Here is a 19900-nt window from a genome sequence, read left to right on the forward strand (position 1 = left end):
TTACACCGTAGGTATGCTTGCAAGCCACACACCCCTAACTAGTTGGCTATGTCTACACTGGCGCGATCTTGCGCCAGAAATATGCAAATGAGGCTAAGCGTGGCATATCACCGAGCCTCATCTGAATATCTAATGAGCAGCCATTTTGTGGAAGAGGCTCTTGTGCTAGAAGGAGCATTTGCACTGCCCCTTCTTGCGTAAGAAAAACCCTCTTGCGCAATGCCGTTATTCCTGAAAATAATCAGCGTAACGGCATTGCGCAAGAGGGTATTTCTTGCGCAAGAAGGGGCAGTGTAGACACTCCTTCTGGTGCAAGAGCCTCTTCCACAAAAATGGTGGCTCATTAGATATGCAAATGAGGCTCGGCAATATGCCATGCTTAGCCTCATTTGCATATTACTGGCGCAAGATTGCGCCAGTGTAGACATAGCCGTTATGTTTATAATATACCTTTTTACAAGTTAAAAACACTATAAATCACCCAAGGTTAAAGTTTACCATTCAGCTTTTTACCTTGTTTTCCTGATATCATGGTATGGCTCTTATTTTTTAACACAGTATTCCAAACCAGTTGGACCATCAAGGCACTACCTACTTTGTTCCAGGTTAGAATGTCTATATATCTTATTGCAGCAGTAAAATATGTGCAGGTTGAATATAAAAACTGGTTAAGGTTTTAAGGTACAATGCAGCTGCACAAAATATGTATTACAAGCCAATGATGAAACATAGATCCTTTGTAAGAAATGTTAAGTATTTTTATGTAGTTGGTGAATTACTATATCTATATGAACTCTGGGAAAAAATATCCACATGTTGGGAGTAAGATTTGTTTTAATCAACAAAAGAGGATCTAGCTGTGCAGAGTTCCTTGCAAACTCTGGATCCAAATTTGTATAAAGATTTTGATTTACTATTAAAATAATTATTCAAAAACATTATAAATGTGTTTAATTTTTTTATTTTTAAAATTAAATTACAGTATACTTATCACCTCATTTTATTTTGAAAGGCAAAAAGAGCAAGAACACTTCCACTGTATTTTAATCCAAAATTCTTCAATACGAAAAATGGCTACCATAGGATATGTCATTTTTAGGCCTTAAACCAGCAAAGTACATAAATATAGGCGTAGTCATTGATTTCAATGGAATTATTATTCATGTGCTTAAAATTGGACACTTACAAAAGGGCTTCGTTTTGGAGCCTTTACATGCACAATATTAACAATTCAGTTTGCAATATGCAGTTATAACACATTTACTATTTTAATACTAGGTCAATCACATTTGAGCATCTTTTAAAAAAAGGCTTATCTATAGGCTTGGGAGTACTAGATTTTTATTGATGAATGTCGGTAAAGATCAATTTCACTATCTATAGGTATAGAAACTGATGGAAAATATTTCCATTGATAATGAAACTTTGCAGAAATGGCAAGTAAGAACAAATGCTATGTGAGAACTTAAGAGTTTGATTTTAGGATATATGCTGTGATGTCGATATTTTGTGTTTTAAGAGTTATAAATCCTTAACTTTTTGAATCTCAAAACGTACTGTCATAACATAATTGTCTGACCCGCCCATCAATGGATATTCCCAACCCATAATTTCCTGCAACTGTGAAAACATTAAAATAAAAATATATAAAATGTCAAAAACATATTTTAAAAAATCAAATTCTGCCACTCCTACTTACTTAATAAATTAATTTGAAGGAAAATCAAATTTTAAATAAGTTTCTGGTATAGTATGCTCTTTAGTATTTCCCCCAAATAGTTAAATTCCCAAGAGAAAAACAAAGCAGAATAAACAAAGCAGAAATAAAAATCAGTGTACATAATCTAGCTTTAATAAAACTATCATCCTTAGCAAAATGAATCCTCAATTGAAAGCACTCATGCTTAGAGCGCCTCTCCCTTGTTGAGATAAACTGCAACTACCATATTTATTTTGAAAAGATATATGAAATATCTTAATCTGGCTAAGCAGACTGCAAAATAGTTCTGTAAGTAAGAGACATTCTCACTCTGTTCCTAACACAATATGTGCATGTGCACACACAGTGGATAAGAGTCAAACTACAATAAAATATCTAGGAAGAGGCTGAATGAACTTCCTATCTGATCTTGCTCATGAATGTGGTTATTCATAAGGTTACCCTTGTTGGGTTACCCTTGTTGACCAATCCCTGATCCCTCTGGCATGAAATGATCTACAAATCCTTGGTTGGAACTTGGAACCTATGTCTGTCAGCATGAGTCCAAGGATGCGATACTAGCTCTTTCTACAAATGTTTCTGAAAATGGCTTTCGAGACTGGTATAGATTAAATCTCCTTTAAGGTGCACAGCATAACTCCATACATAGGTAGGCCTTGTAAACGTATCACACCAGCAAATATGAACACTAGTCTTTAACATGCTGTAACCCCAATTTGATCCAAGACCCAGTTTCTGTCTTCAGCAATCTCCTTCATTTCACTATGATTTCAGAAGGATATGTCAGGACATATTTGGCCTTCCGGCCTTCAGAGTGTATAGATACTTGCAAGACAACTGTGTATAATTTGGTATCTTAGAGAACATTGGCATTACTAGCACTAGAATGTTAATGCTTGTCTTATTTCTGGAGGTAGTGATAGTGTAATTCAGAGAGTAAAAATAGTTTTTGTGGCAGTTTGTTTTCCACACCCAGTCAGAGAAGCTCTTCTACTTTTAGAATGGATGGGATGAAGTGAAATCTAAGCTAGTTGTAATCATGACATAGAGAAGGAAGTGACTGTAGAGGCTAGTATTGCTGAGACATTGGCAGTCTTACAGTCCTTTTTCTTATGATTAAAAGTTGCTAAATTACTAGAAAAAAGTTGTGTGGTGTGATGCATATGGGTGCTCTCACTCATTTCTTTTAAGAGGCCACTGCTGTGCAGTTTGTGCCATGGTAAGGGGATTGTCTGTGTAATCAATAGGTTATCTTAATTATGTATAAAGCACATTTTAAAAGCTAATGCAGCTCCTCTGCTGCTGCTACTACCACTGGCCTTGCTTACCGGAATGCCTACTAGTAATTACTGCTAGTATATTTCAACTCTTTAAAATGTTTAATAATTCTGTTCCAATAGTGGAATTCTACATATGAAAAAAGTAACAAGGTAACTTACTTTGACTTTTTAGTCCAATATTAGAGAACAAGTAGAAAGGCCCCAGCAATATCCAATCTTAGAAATTTTAAAGAAAAAATTAAATTATTCTTTTTAGCTATAAGTGTTTTGTAAAAGCTGCAGCATTTTTAAACAGCTGCATATTCCATAGAAAATAACTAATTACATCTGTTTCATAGTATGAATCGCAAAGAACGTAGAACCTCATCAAAATAACTGTGACTTGACACAATAAGTAGGCTGCAAATAAGGATAATGGGTATTCTAAAATGGATGTTTTTTCCTCCCTCAATCAAAACAGTAGATTTTAATAGTCTGAGCAGAACATTAAGAAACAATACTGTAAGAAATAACACAATCAATATTAGCTGAAGTGACAATTGAAAGGCAAAGGATAGGAATCAAACATTTAACACAAACCAAAGCCATCTGTTGAAGGTATCTTTAACACTTATACGAAAAACTCCTAAATGGAGCCAGTAAGTGCTTACCCATTCTGAAAAATCTCACCTTTCCTCCTTGACTGCAGTCCTCTGATTTCTTATGCCAAAGGGTTTTGCAAACAGTCCCAGTCATAATCAGTAGTGTCTTGCTTCCTATTCAGTATCAGGACAGATTTGTCCCCTAGCACATCCATGAAAACAACTACCTGTATTTCAAGGCTTGTTTACACAGGAAGTTTATGTTGAAAGTCTTCATTATTCAAGTTCAGCTTCAGGAGAGCTATTTAGCATATTGTAAAGGAAGTAAAAATCCACACAATATACTTTTATTTTTGAAAGATAACACTATCATTAAAATGTAACTAGAATGCACATAATTTGAGAGCAGGAGGCTTCCTCCATTTATAATTATTTTAGAAACTATAGAGTCTCTAATTGTAGTTTTATTAATAATTTGCATCTACCGTATTTTCCGGCGTATAAGGCGACTGGGGGTATAAGACGACCCCCTAATTTTCTAGTTAAAACATAGGTTTTCACCTATACTCGCCGTATAAGACTACCCCCCCTTAAGAGGCCAACCGGCAGCGCCCCAGCTGCTCTGCCCCAGGGTCCACAAAAAAAGCCTGGTCTTCTGGGGGGAGGGGCACTAGCTGCGCCCTCCCCCCCCAGCAGACCAGGGACATGGGGAGCAAAGCCTCAGAGGCGCGGGACCCCGCCGCTGCTGCGGCTTTGCTCCCGGTGCCCCTGGTCTGCTGGGGACCGTCTCCAGCAGACCAGGGACACCGGGAGCAAAGCCTCAGTGGCGCGGGACCCCTCCGCCTCCCCGGCTTTGCTCCCGGTGTCCCTGGTCTGCTGGAGACGGTCCCCAGCAGACCAGAGGCACCGGGAGCAAAGCCGCAGCGGGGTCCCGCGCCTCTGAGGCTTTGCCAGAGCAAAGCCTCAGAGGAGCGGGACCTCTCCGCCTCCCCGGCTTTGCTCCCGGTGCCCCTGGTCTGCTGGGGACCATCCCCAGCAGACCAGGGACACTGGGAGCAAAGCCTCTGAGGACGCCGGCAGCGGGACAGCCGCGGCGCATCTGGGCTGTCCCGCTGCCAGCTTCCCCCGAGGCTTTGCAAAGCCGCGGAGGTGTGCCTGGGCTGCCCCGCTGCCGGAGCCCCTCCGCGGCTTTGCTCCGCGTCTTCCTGGTCTGCAGACCAGGGAGACGCAGAGCAGCTTTTCTCGCCCCGGAGTACACGGGCGGCGGGACTGCGAGGTCCCACAGTCCGTGTCCTCTGGGGCGAGAAAAGCCCCGTTCGTACCTGCAAGTCGGGGACTACCTATATGTTTATACCCGGCGTATAAGATGACCCCCGATTTTTGGGGGATGTTTTTCAGTATAAAAAGTCGTCTTATACGCCGGAAAATACGGTAAGTTTTAGCAATTGCTTAGTTCCTTTTATAATTTTTTAGGTGTGACAAGGCTGATGCTATGAGCATAAAATATATAAAAAATATTTAAATGCTTTCTTCCACTGCATTGCAATAGTTACCAAGTGAGGCTACGCCTACAGAGCAGGCTTCTTGCGCAAGAACTGTTTTGCGGAAGAGTTCTTGTGCAAAAGATCTTCCGCAAGAGTGCATCCACACTGCCATGTGCTTTTGCACAAGAGATGTGCTTTTGGAGGAGAACGTCCATGGCAGTGTGGACGCTCTCTTGCACAAGAAAGCTCTGATGGCCATTTTAGCCATAGGGGTTTCTTGCGTAAGAAATTCATATTGCCTGTCTACACTGCCTTCTTGTGGAAGAGCTCTTGCGCAAGAGGGCTTATTCCTCGTGAGGAAAGGAATAACTCTTCCAGAAGAAGCCCTGTTTTCCGATGCTGCACTGTAAATTTACTTGCGCAAGAACACTCGTGCAGTGTAGACAGCCGTTCTTGCGCAAAAAGCCTACAGTATAGACGTAGCCTTTATGTACTATTTCTGTCCTATTGGTAACCATTTTTTAAAGTCACCAAAAATATTTTCCAACAAAGGGTGTCATACCCTATGAATTCTTTATTTTCTTGAAAAACTGATTGTTGCATTAAGCCAGGTCCTGTTAAATGAGCACTCTTCAGGTTCTAATCCCATCTACATCTAAACACTTGAGCAACTTGCCTGTGTAAAGTTTAGGATAAGGACTGGACCCATGTTTCTGATCTCAACCTATCAAATAACATTGAAAAAACATACAGTACTATATCTTTTGAATTCTGTATAATGCTAGTTGATACCAGTTATAACAGTTCCTCTGATTTTAAGGAACTGTTTTATATGACAATTCCGCTCTATTAACAGTGAATAGAAGGCACTCTATGGCAGATAGGTAAAAAGTTCATACAATTACTTGTTGAAGTCTTGGCAACTTGACTTCAGGAAAAATACTTTTTTTCCCCTCGGGCCCCTTGTTAATGCTTATAGCAAAGTCCATAGAAGCTTCCACAAAATCTCAATATTTTCTCACAAAAGCCATTAGATTAAAGAATGTTCATTTGGGCAGCTGCTAGAACCAAGAAGAGGACATCCATATAGACCTGACTCTCATTCTTCATTTTTCTTTGCCTCTGAAAATGAAATAAAAAAGTTAACTTGTGATGCGCTGATTATTATGATATATGTTAAAGGGGCACTTATCTTGAGAGTACCTTTAAATACTATGTCCTGAATAGTTTGCCACTCTGCTAAAATATTTTGAGAGAACCACTATCCATCCTTAGCAATCCCCATCCTCTCCATCCCCCTCCTCTTTGTGCATATTTTAGTTGCACTGCTGCTGTTACTAGCAAACACCTTCTTGCAAAGATTAACAAAAACTACGTATGTGAAAGGTCCTCTCAGTCATCTGCATGGTTTGTGTCATGCAGTGATCTATCAACACACCAGTGACACTGGTTGGATACAAATGAACAACTTAAGGGAGAATCAGTGTGGGCATGCTGTTGTGTATCACGCCAACCACAATCTGATCTTGCTATTTTATGTCCCAAAAAATTATCCCTTTTAAAAAAAATATTTTTAAAGACATAATTATTCATGGAGTTGCTGCCACATATCGGGTTTCATGTGGCTAATGCCTTTGAGACAATGGCATTGGTCATGTATGCTGGTTGCTTGTTGGGCTAGCGAACTGAAGGCAATTGTTAAAAATTATCAGAGAAAGACAGGAATTCACATCCTGCATTAGATTCTAGGACAGGGGCAGGGAACATTTTTAGAGCTGGGGGCTACTGATCCACAGAAAAAATCAGTCAGGGGGCTGTGCACAAATGAGAAGCAAAAACCCCCAAACCATCACTGATGTGGCCCCCAAATGAGAAGCAGAAAGACACTCCCCACATTTCCCTTGCACACCAGAGCCTCGGTGGGCTCGATCGGGGCTTTATTGCGCAAAACAAATCTGAACTGTCTACACTGGCCCTTTTGCGCAAAAGCTTTGCGCAAAAGGGACTTTTGCCCGAATGGGAGCAGCATAGTAGAATTTGTGTGCTCCAGCCTCATGGGGACCATGGGGGCTGGAGTGCCAGCACAGGCTTCTAAATGCTGGGGGGGGGGAAGCCCTGAGCCTGGGGGGCTGGATCCAGGCAAGCCAGGGGCCGCATCCGGTCCCTGGGCCTTAGGTTCCCCATCCCTGCTCTAGGGTCATCTATTCCAGTATATCCTGTCTCTGAGATAGGGTTGTAAAAGCCATATAAATGTGCAATCTCTTTGAATCTTGCTAAATTTTTGTCCTGAAAGACATTCTGTGGTAGGGAGTCATGCAGTTCAATTACACGTTGTATGACAAAGTATTTCCTTTTAGCAGTTTAGAATTTCCACCTTTTAATTTCATGGAATATTCCCTTTGTTTTTGTGTTATGAGACAAGGAAATCAAATAGATATTCTCATTTTACCTTTGCTAGGCCATTTATTATTTTACAGACTTTCATCATATCCCCTCTTATTCATATCTAAAGGTAACAATTCCATCTTCATATGAGATTTTTCAATGCCCTGATCATTCTTGTCACCCATCTCTGAGTGCCCTCTGATTCTCCAAAATCCTTGTTGAAATGAGGTGAACGGTGCCACAAGGTATTCAAGATAAAGCCACACCAATGAGTCATATAACAGCATTATATTCTTTGTACTATTCACCATCACATTCCTTATGAGTCCTAACATATTATTTGCTTTTTGACCACAGTTGTACATTGAGCAGAGGTCTCCACTGTGCCATCCACAATGATAATAAGGCTTTGCAAAAGCTCAGAAGTGTTATGCTGAGACATGCAGCATGAAAGACAAATTCTGGCCACTTTGTCCAAAAACTTATCCTTGGCAATCAATTATTTAAAGTGACAAACATTTCTAGAGCTTTAGAAACAGAGGTGTCATTGAACACAGATACTATATTCACCAGACTTCGGTAGTCACAACACATATGGTCACAACACTTTGGTTCTACAGAATGGCCTAGCAATTTAAAAAAAAACAAAAAAAAACAAAAAAAGGAAATTGGCATTTCATGGCATTGTACAAACTGACAACATATTACACCCCATCACAAAAGTGTGAAAAGGAAGTGAGCACTCTATACTAGAAGTTGTGTCCACAACAGTATTTAAATATCAAATCTGCAACTACTGGCAAAATTTTTGTAAATTTACCAAACTGTTTATCCATTATGCCACCTGCCTTTCAGTGTTTATTACCCTTTGTGAAAAGCTGTTCATTATCCTGTAACACTAAAATGTACAAACTGGCTACATCTAGACTGGCATGATTTTCCGGAAATGCTTTTAACGGAAAAGTTTTCTGTTAAAAGCATTTGCGGAAAAGAGTGTCTAGATTGGCACGAACGCTATTCCGCAAAAGCACTTTTGCACAAAAGCATCCGTGGCCAATCTAGACGCTCTTTTGCACAAAAAAGCCCCGATCGCCATTCTTGCGATCGGGGCTTTTTTGCGCAAAACAAATCTGAGCGGTCTACACTGGCCCTTTTGCACAAAAGCTTTGCGCAAAAGGGACTTTTGCCCGAACGGGAGCAGCATAGTATTTCTGCAAGAAGCACTAATTTCTTACATGAGATCGTCAGTGTTCTTGCGGAAATTCAAGCGGCCAGTGTAGACAGCTGGCAAGTTTTTCCGCAAAAGCAGCTGCTTTTGCAGAAAAGCTTGCCAGTCTAGACGCAGCCACAATGTTTCCCTCAGTAAACTTAACTGAAGCAAATTCATGCACATAAATGCCTAAAGCATAATCCAGAACTTGCTGCAGATGTGAGTGACAGTAAGCTCCCAGAAGCTATTCTCTATTGGCTTGAATGGAGACCAGTACAACACATTACTGGACTAAGTGCATGTCTACACAGCAGGGCTAAAGCCAAAATAAGCTATGCAACTTGAGCTACGTCAGTTGCATAGCTTAAGTCAAAATAGCTTATTTGAGCTTCTGGCACTGTCTACACAGCAGGAAGTCGGAGGTAGGGCACTCTTCCTCTAACTTGCCTTACTCCTCATAAAATGAGGGTTACAGGAGTTGGAGTAAGAAGTCCTCCAGTTCAACATTATTTTGCCATTATGTTGAAATAATTGCTTGTAGTGTTGATGAGGACTATGTTATTTCGGAATAAGGTTAGTTATTCCAAAATAACACTGCTGTGTAGACATACACTATGGGAGGACTGGACCAGTGCTATTCTGCATGATCAGATATAGATTTAAAATCAGACTGACATTAACCAGATTATTATTTAAGGTGCTAGAATATTCAAGTGACTTTAAAATAAATTATTGGAGGGTCTCAGTTCTGTTTAGTGAGACCTAAAACAAGCTAAACAAGCTAAAAACAAGAATAAAAAGAAGCAGCCCTGACACAAAAGTCCAAACCAGAACACGTAGAATGAGAAAAATACCTCTGGAAAATCAAATCACCAACAATATTATGTTTTTAATTTAATTGAGAGATTGAAGCAATGCTGGTTTTTTATCAGACAGCCAGAGTTAAACAGAATTTTCTTCCTCCTTTTTGCTTGGAAGACCAAGTGGCTTTAGCTATATGGGAAATATTAGGCCATCCTAGGATTTGTACTTGGAATCTGAAGAAACTAGGAACCTTGAAAATACAGGTTTTCTGCTGAGAGGATGGTCCAGTGATTAGGTGCTAACATAGCAAGCAGGAGACTGAAGACCAGTTTCTTACTGTGTCACTTAATTTGTGGCTCTGGACAAGTCACTTAGTCTCTCTGTGCCCCAGTTCCTCATCTGTAAACTAGAGATAATGGAACAGGAGGCTGAAGACAGGGTGGTTTGATAGAGAGCACAAGAGATCCCGTCACTGATCAAGCTGCCAGGAGAGTGTATTAGCTTTGGCGTAAGTGAGCTTGCTGGACTGTTTGTTTGCATTTTGTTTCTGTTCTGTTGCAGTTGATTTCAGTTACTGTGGCAATTCGTATTGTGCAACTGGGAGTGTTTGATCTTCTGTTCTCTTGATTACTTTTGATCAGCCTCACTCAGCATTGGGATCAGCCTCCCCCGTGTGGCTAACAAGGGGGTAGGCCTGACCTAAGTGAGAAGGCTTTAAAAGCCACAGGCGGGACGACCAGGAGAGCAAAGCGGACAGGGGGCTGCAGACAGAGGAGTTTGAAAGAGGGGGTCCTAATATGGTTAAGAAGACTCGCAACAGCAGTGCCAGCACTGCTTCTTTCTCCTCGGCCTGCACCTGTAGCCAGACAGACCACCGGGCCATGGATGCCTCTATCCCAGCGGTTCCCAACTTTTTCCAGATGGGGACCCATTTTGACAGTTCAGGAAGACTTGGTGACCCAGGGCAATTCAAAAAATGTGTGAATGGCTCCTTAAGAGCCACCTGGCGACCCTTTTGAAATGTGATAGCAACCTATAGGTTGGGAAACCCTGCTCTAGCCAGATCCTGGTGTGGTTTTGCAGGGACTGTGGCTTGCAATTCCCACTTACTGAAATCCGGGCTGGGGAGACCATCCAATGTGAAAGGTGCCTGCTGGTGGAATTTCTCAGGAAGCAGGTGGGAGAACTATAGAAGGAGGTGGCTAGGCTGAGGAGCATCCGAATCCAAAAGGAATTCCTTGAGAGTATTCATGTGGAGACTGCTGAGGCTGAGGAAACTATCCCATTACAAAAGACTGAGGACACACCACTGGTGGAAGAGGAGATGGCTCCGATTCAGGGAGTCACTGGCAGCTGGTCATTTCTGGTAGCAGGCAGTGCTCCACCTCTGCTCCCAACCCACCCACCATGGTTCTGGAGAACCATTATGCTGTCCTGGATATGGGAGCTAAGGAATCACCCCCTAAAGCAGAAGAGGAAAAGCCTTGTACCCTCAAGGCTGGGAGGTCTGCAGCCACCACTGAAAGAAGGAAACGTAGGGTAGTGGTGTTTGGAGACTCTTCTGAGGGGGATGGAGGGACCCATCTGTTGCCCTGACATCTTGGGAGGTATGCTGCCTGCCAGGAGCCCATATCAGAGATGTTACAGAGGCATTATCGAGGATTATCCAACCCTATACTACTCATCCATGTGGACACAAATGATACTGCAAGGTGTGACCTTGAGCAGATCAAGAGTGACTACAAGACTCTGGGAGTACAGGTGAAGGAATTTGGAGCACTGGTGGTATTTTCTTCAGTCCTTCCTATTGAAGGTAGGGGCCCAGACAGAGACAGGTACATCTTGGAGGTGAGTGCCTGGCTGCAAAGACAGGAGGGTTTTGGCTTCCTTGTCCACAGGTTGCTGTTCAAAGAAGAAGGATTGCTAAGCAGGGATGGGGTTCAGCTTCCAAAGAAGGGAAAGAGAATATCTGGACACAGACTAGCTAATCTAGAGAGGAGGGCTTTAAACTAAGTTTGACAGAGGCAGGTGACCAAAGCCCACAGGTAAGTGAAAAACATGGAGACCTGGGAAATGGCTCAGAAATAGGAGGGAGCATGGGCTATAACAGCGGAGATAAAGGAGGGACAAGGCAGAACAAGAGGGCAAAATCAAATCTGTATCTTAGATGCCTGTATACAAATGCAAGGAGATGGGGAATAAGCAGGAAGAACTCGAAGTGCTAAATAAACACTGCTATGACATAGTTGATATCTCAGAAAGTTGGTGGGACAATACACATGACTGGAATATTGGACTAGAAGGATACAGCTTGCTTAGGAAGGATAAGCAGGGAAAAAAGGGAAGAGGTGTTGCCTTGTATATTAAAAATGCATACGCTTGGACTGGGGTTGAGATGGACATAGGAGACAGACTTGTTAAGAGTCTCTGGGTTAGGTTAAAAGGGGTAAAAATCAAGGGTGATGTCATGCTAAGGATCTACTATAGACCACCTATCCAGGCAAAAGAGGTAGCTGAGGCTTTTTGTAAACAACTAACAAAATCATCCAAAGCGCAGGACTTGGTGGTGATGGGAAATTTCAACTATCCAGACATATGTTGGGAAACTAACACAGCAAGGCACAGATTATCCAATAAGTTCTTGGACTGCACTGGAGATAATTTTTTATTTCAGAAAAGTGACAAAGCTACTGGGGGGAAACTGTTCTAGATTTGATTTTAACAAATAGGGAGGAACTGGCTGAAAATTTGAAAGTGAAAGGCAGCTTCAGTGAAAGTGATCATGAACTCACAGAGTTCATGATTCTAAGGAATGGTAGGGAGAGAACAGCAAAATAGAGAATGGATTTGGGGAAGGCAGAATTTAGTAAACTCAGAGAGCTGGTAGGTAAAGTCCCATGGGAAGGAAGACTAAAAGGAAAAACAACTGAAGAGAGTTGGCAGTTTTTTTTTTAAAAGAGACATTAAGGGCCCAAAAGCAATCTATTCCACTGTGTAGGAAAGATACAAAGTATGGCAAAAGACCACCTTGGCTTAACTAGGAGATCTTACATGACCTAAAAACAAAAAGGAGTCATATAAAAAGAGGAAACTAGGTCAAATTAGAAAGGACGAATATAAGCAAACAAAACAGGTATTCGGGGCAAGATTAGAAAGGAAAAGGTACAAAATGAGCTAAATCTAGCTAGAGACAGAAAAGATAACAAGACGTCGTTCTACAAATATATTGAAAACAACTGGAAGACCAAAAACAGACTAGGCCCATTGCTCAGTGAAGAGGGAAAAACAATAAAAGGAAAATTGGAAATGGCAGAGGTGCTTAATGACTTCTTTGTTTTGGTTTTCACCAAGTGTGATGGTGATCGGATGCCTAATATAGTGAATGCTAGTGGAAATGGGGTGGGTTCCGAAGTTAACATAAAAAAGAACAAGTTACAAATTACTTAGAAAAGTTAGATGTCTTCAAGTCACCAGGGTCTAATGAAATGTATACTAGAATACTCAAGGAGTGGATAGAGGAGGTATCTGAGCCTTTAGCTTTAAAAAGTCATGGAGGTCGGAAGAGATTCCAGAAGACTGGAAAATATAGTGCTCATCTATAAAAAGGGAAATAAGAACAACACAGGAAACTACAGACCAGTTAGTTTAACTTCTGAGACAGGAAAGATAATGGAGCAAGTAATTAAGGAATTAATCTGCAAACATTTGGAAGATAATAAGATGATAGGTAACAGTTAGCATGGATTTGTAGAGAACAAATCATGTCAAACCAATCTGATAGCTTTCTTTTATAGGAAAGCCTTGTGGATAAGGGAGAAGAGGTGATTGTGGTATACCTAGATTTTAATAAAGCATTTGGCAAGGTCTTGCATGTCCTTTTAATCAATAAACTAGGCAAATACAACTTAGATGAGGCTACTATAAGGTGTGTGCATAATGGGCTGAATAACCGTTCTCAGGAGATTAGTTATTAACGGTTCACAATCATGCTGGAAGGGCATAACAAGTGGGGTTCCACAGGGTCTGGTTTGGGACCGGTTCTGTTTAATATCTTCATCAGCAGTGGTGTCCAACCTTTTTAACCACAAGATCACTTTTTCAATTTAAGTGCAATGTATGATTTACCTCAAACCTAAATACCTCTACCCCACTTCTTTCCTGCCCTTTCTTTGAGGCCCTGCCCGTTCCACCCCTTCTCCGAGGCCTCACCCTACTCACTCCATTTCCCCCTCATCCTCCATTTTCACTCACTTTCAACAGGCTGGGATGGGGGGGCTGGGGTGCAGGCTCAGTTCTTGGGCCAAGGGGTTTGGAGTGTGGGAGGGACTCCAGGCTTGGCCAAGAGTGGGTGACTGGGGGTCAAGAAGGGGTTTCAGGGTGCAAGCTCTGGGAAGGCGTTTGGGTGCAGGAGGATTCACATCTGGGGCAGGAGTCTGGGTGTGGGAAGAGGTTAAGGGCTGGGACAGAGGTTCAAGAAGCAGGCTCTGGTGGGGCACTTTTTAACGGAGATGGCATCTGGGTGGTGGAGCAGTGGAGTTAAGGCAGAATTACTCTTGCCCTGGCCCTGCACCACTCCAGTAAGCAACTGGCATGTACAGCAATGGCTCCATGCTGCCAGGTTCTACCCCTCTTCTACAGGCAATGAGCCCACACTTTCTACTGGCCACGGTTCCCTATTATTGATCAATGAAGTGGTATCTGCAGGCAAGGACACTATGTGGAGACCCCCTGCTCTACCTTTCTTAGGGGCTGCAGGGACATGCCAGCCACTTCCAGGAGAAGAAATTACCATAGGGATAATTACTCCAGCAATGACAGGTTAGGCATTTTAGAACTCACTACTCAAAGAATTAAATTTAAGCGTAAGAGAGAAATAAAAATTATGAAATGCACAGACCAGTCAAAAAACAAAAGTAACACACTTTGCAAGCGTATATGTTGGGTTGGGAGATAAGAGTGAAGGGCAGTGTGTATTTGTGAGAATGACAGACACACACACAGTATGTGAGAGTGACAGAGATTTGCATTGCCAAGCTCCCTCTATCCCCTTCTCTCTGTGTGGAGATAGGGTACAGTAGTTGGGGGAGGAGGAACACCCTGACATCAGCACCACCCCCCATCTTCTCCCTCCCACACTCTGCACAGTGAGCAAGAGGCTCCCAGGGCGCAGTTCCAAGGCAGAGGGTAGGAGCACAATGGTAGTGGGCGGAGGGGCAACTGAAGTGCCAGTGCTTTATAGCTTCCAGGCTAAACCAGTCAGGATCACCAGTCAGAGGCTCCAAATTTACCAGTAGATCCCGATCTATTGGTTGGTGACCAGTGATTTAGATGATGGCATAGAGCAGGGCTACTCAACTTTGGAAGCCCCAGGAACCACAATGACAGTCACAGAACATGCCGAGGGCTGCAACTTAAGTGTGGTTGCATATACATGCACATATATATGCAAATAGCTTCTTTCACACTTATGGGCATGAATACAATTAAGGCAAGACTACACAAAATGCAGGCCCCATTTAAGACAGTTCTGCTGATATTCATAAAATGCAATATTTATCAGATTTCCACCCATATGACAGCACTTTTAATGAGCACTTTAAAAAAGAAAAGTGTATATTGGTGTTTAGCTTGAAGCTTCAGGTTCTGTATTTCTTGGAGTGATTTTACTCAGAAAAAGTTTCCAAGCCAGAGCGCTCCAACCTGCTGCAAGGGAGCTAGGCAAGTCAGCCTGGACATGAGAGACAAAAAAGAACAGATGTCCGAGAGCCCCGTCCTGGATTCCCAGCAGGACTGATGTCCCCACACAGGAGTCAATTGCTCCATGCGGGATGGAGGCAGGGCTCCAAACGTGGCCAGTATGAGGCAGTCAGCACCTCTCAGGCTCTGCCTAAAAGGCTAAGCAGCCAGCACTTCCCATGATGCCCCGGTGCTCCCTGTACCTCCTCCCTGGGAGCTAGAAACGCCATCACCCTGTACCCATATGTTCCAGCCAGCCTGTCTACTTGCATCTTTCAATGCTCACCCCGCCTGGGAGATACCTCGCTGTTGTGGAGCATGTTCCCAGTGGAGATCATGTTCAAAGGATCCCACCCGTAGACCACATGTTGAGCCCCGTGTAAACCGAAACCGCACTGCAGGCTGAAAAAAAAAAAAAACAGGCCACGGGCCACATGCGGCTCACATGCTCAGTAGCCCTGGCATAGAGAGTATGATTCTTAAGTTTGTAAATGATACCAAGCTGGGAGGGGTTGCAAGTGCTTTGAAGGTTAGGGTCAAAATTCAAAATGATCTGGGCAAACTAGAGAAATGTCTAGGAAAGAATACAGCTGAAAGGGATGTAGGGGTCATAGTGGACCACAAGCTAAAGAGGAGTTAACAGTGTGACAGTACTGCAAAAAAAGCAAACACGATTCTAGGATGCATTAACAGGAGTATTGTGAGCAAGACACGAGAAGTCATTCTTCCGCTCTACTCTGTGCTGATTAGGCCGCAATTGGAGTATTGTGTCCAGTTCTGGGCACATTTCAAGAAAGATGTAGAGAAATTAGAGAAGGTCCACAGAACAGCAACAAAAATTATTAAAGAAATCATGAGCTATGAGGGAAGACTGAAAGAATTGGGCTTGTTTAATTTAGAAAAGAGAAGACTGAGAGGAGACATGATAATGGCTTTCAAGTATATAAAGGGTGTTACAAGGAAGAGGGAGAAATATTGTTCTCCTTGGCCTCTGATGATAGGACAAGAAACAATGGGCTTAAATTGCAGGAAGGAAGGTTTAGGTTGGACATTAGAAAAAACTTCCCATCTTTCAGAGTGGTTAAACACTGGAATAAATTGCCTATGGAGGTTGTAGAATCTCCATCTCTGGAGATATTTAAGAGCAGGTTGGATAGACATCTATCAAGGATGATCTAGACAGTGCCTGGTCCTGCCTCTCGAGGTCCCTTCCAGTTCTAGTGTTCTATGATTCTATGTATTTCTCTGCCTTACGGAGGTGTTGCAAAGAGAGAATAAGGTGCTCAGGTAATACAGTACCAGGGGCATATATGTAACTTAGATTTATATTGTTTGCACACAAAAGGAAGCTTCACTCCCAAACTATCCTATACTACCATGTAGGCACTGATTTCCCCTCTAGTCGGGCAAGGTGCTCAACCCCAAGCCCCGCCTGCGCTAAATCCCATTCCACTCCTTCCCCTCTGCCATTGCCGCACCTCCTCCCCCAAGCATGCCCCATACTCGCTCCACCCTCTCCCTCTCGGAGCTTCCTGAACACTGCAAATCAGCTGCTCACAGTGCTCTGGAAGTGCTGGAGGGCAAGGGAGTAGGTCAGCAGGGCTTCCAGTGAGCAAGAGGCATGGGGGTGGAGAGAGGGGAGCTTGGCTACTAGTGGGTGTTCAGCACCTACTAATTTTTTCAAATGCGTATTCCAGCTCCGGAGCACGCAGAGTCCATGCCTATGGTATACCATTCTTTATTCTAAAGAATGGACAGACAAATGCCAATAATACAAGCTTCAAGAGTCACCCTCTTTAAAACAAAAGTAATCTATTGCCTAGTGTGAATATGGCACATTCTTTTCCACAGTAGTGCAGACAGACTGAACTATACAGAGAAATATAGACAAAAGACCAAGTCATGCAGTAAAGTAGCAACAGCTCACTTTTTAATCAAAAAGTAAACTCATTTTTATACTGTGGTGCTATCTATAAAAAGCAGCTATTGAAATGTCTCTTCTTTTATTTCATTGTTATACAGAATGGGGGTATAAATCAATGGTAATTACAATCCCGAGTCCTCTGGCTCCTTTTGATCATAGATATCTGCTTATAAACAAATTCACTATCATATTTCTAGCATCTTATGTAATATCCATTGCCTCTTAAAAAAGAGTTCTTATTCATGTGAGTAGTCCGATCAGGACTACTCATGTGACTAAGACAGAGGCAGGCAAAAAAAGGCCTGGTGGGGCTTGCAGCCCAGCGGGCATCTCAGGTTGGCTCTCTGCCTGCTTCACCTCTAAGTACAACCACATGGGGGAGGGTGAGTGGGTGGGAGAGGCTTTGTGTGCTGCCTCTACCCCCGTCACAATCTTGCAAGCTTCCATTGACCGGTTTCTGATCAATGGGAGCTGCCTGTCTGCAGGTCAGGCAGTGCATGAAATAACCCTCCCTTACTTAGGCTTGCAGCACTCAGAGAAGTACATGTCCCCACAGCTGGCTACTCTCAGGAATGTGTAGGTTTGGGGCAGGCATTGCTGGGCTGCTGGCAGTGAGCTGCCTAGGTATGCACTTCCTACCCCCTCCTGCACCCCAAACCTCTGCTCCCCATCCTGCATCCCTACCTCATGTAACCCAAACCTTCTGCACCCCAGTTCCCATACCCATACCTCTTCCCAAATCCTGCACCCCAATTCCCTACCCCAGGTCATAATCCAAATCTCTGCACCCCCTTTTTCCCTAGTCCACAACCCCCTCCCAGACCTTGAACCCCCTCCTGCATCCTTCCTCCAGGTCAGAATCTTCTCCTGCATCCCTGCCCCAGTCACAATCCCCTCCTGCTGTAGGACACAACCCAAATCTCTGTACCCGCTCCTAAACTCCTACCCCAGGTCCCAACCTCCTCCCAGACCCCGCACCCATTCCTACACTCCTCCTCTACGTCCTCCTGCACCCATATCCAAACCAATCCCCAGGACCTAGCACTCCCTCGTGCACTTCATTCCCCTCTCCTGAATTTCCTTCTGCACTCAACCTCCATCCCTGTCTCTGCACATTAATGTCCTGGAAGAGGCTCTTGAAGATTTATCAAATTCTTGGAGTCCACACTCCCATCAAAAATTACTGCTCACCCTCGGACTATTTGTGAGAGTGAGAATTTACAGGAACAGGTCGTAAGAGCCAGCTTTTTTATTATTCTTTATTATTTTATTATTATTTTTCATTTGTTTTTAAACATTCTCTCACTAGCTCATGCGCTCTACTTACCCACATGATTGCATTGACTCTGGAATGTGCATTTACTCCAGTGTTATGCTGCTGAATTCAGCTGCTAATAACAAAAAGCCGGATGATCTAAAATGAAGGATCATCATGGAAAGGAAATCTCAGAGTTGTGGTAATATACTATTCATAAGAACAAGTCTAGCAAATAATAACTTTGGGATTCATACTCTTAAAGAAACAGCTAATTTTCCAGCCTGTGCACTACAGAAAGTCTCCCATTTTTGCCAAACAGTAAATGATTTACTGATTATAGGAACATTATATAAATGAGTCCTGACAGAATGTACTACTTACGCTTGATTGCTACAAAAAAGGACATCTTTACTGTTGAGGCAGATATGAAGAGAATGAACTGGGACACAGTGGAGAAAATGGCCAAAGACAGACAAAAATGGAGAACCTTCGTTGCTGCCCTGCACGCCATTAACTTAAGATAAATATGCCTTCTGCAATAAAATTGCAAGGCAGCAGCTGCAAATTGAGAATGTAATGATAATGAAAGACATGTCCATTGACACTACACAGCTTTTCTGTCTCTTAAACGATAATACACATGGTCCTTCACTCCTCTATCAACATACCTATCTCTGGTGCTGCTGTAGCATCCACAGCTTCTCCTGTTTCTTCTTCTTTTGTTTCAGTCCCCTCACTTACTAGCTCACTGTGCTTCTCAGTTTCCACTTTTTCTCCCGTCTCACCTGGAAACAGTAACCATGGATATCAAATGAAATTAGGATACCCTTAACCAGTATTAAGTGCCTCCAGCTCTTTTCTACATGGCTGACCTGGGTTTGTCAGTCCTGAAATAGCTTTATAGACACGGAAATATATCCACAACTGAATGAATCAATAGAGAAGAGACATTCAAATGCAATTTATAATTGAGGAGATACATGCATTTTTCATGTCCATAAAATGCTCCTGCTTCACTTGTCATTCACAGCACTCTGGTCTGAGGCTTGATTTCATATTCAAACTGGTTTTGTTTTCTTAAGTAACCATGATTTTATTGTAAACTTTTACTACAGATATAGTTAGGAAGACTATAAATATATAAATGTAAGTCAACAACACAAATATAAAAATGTAATGGCGTGCAGTTCCAGTGAAATATAAAACTAATGATTTGCATCACTGTCATCAGTCTTAGTAGTATCAGTGAATTAAGGAAATAAAAAAAAAAATCTAGAAATAAATATAGGAGCTCAATCATTGCAAAATTAATGGAAAGAACCCTCTTCCCTGTGGGTGTGCACACTACGGATGTAAGCAACTAGTCAACTATCCGATAAGCAAAAGCTTGTTGGATAGTCGACTAGTTCCTTGACTAGTCGCTCCTCCTCCCCCCCCTTGCTGCCTCTAACAGAGGCAGCAGCAGGAGCCAGTGCTGGGGGGGAGGTGCCAGCTTAAAAGCCAGTTCTCCCCAGCACC

The 19900-nt window shown here is 42.7% G+C and overlaps 1 protein-coding gene across 3 annotated transcripts in view; it reads right to left on the minus strand.

Annotated features, from left to right (window-relative positions):
- Positions 1-4537: 4537 nt before the first annotated feature.
- ERICH5 (glutamate rich 5) overlaps positions 4538-19900 on the minus strand; it is a 41778-nt gene continuing 26415 nt past the window's right edge. For 2 of the 3 annotated variants that reach the window (XM_014574000.4, XM_089776199.1), the window contains exons 3-4: positions 19051-19167; positions 4538-6187 (exon numbers count right to left, since the gene is read on the minus strand). In XM_014574000.4, the coding sequence (XP_014429486.3) occupies positions 6165-6187; positions 19051-19167 (140 nt within the window). In that variant the 3' untranslated portion in view covers positions 4538-6164. Of the gene's footprint in view, positions 6188-18451; positions 18539-19050; positions 19168-19900 lie in introns of all 3 variants that reach the window. The other variant, XR_001368335.4, reaches the window with a different exon arrangement.

The sequence above is a fragment of the Pelodiscus sinensis genome, chromosome 2, assembly GCF_052426305.1.
Source record: "Pelodiscus sinensis isolate ZL-2025 chromosome 2, ASM5242630v1, whole genome shotgun sequence".
Classification (NCBI taxonomy): Eukaryota; Metazoa; Chordata; order Testudines; family Trionychidae; genus Pelodiscus; species Pelodiscus sinensis.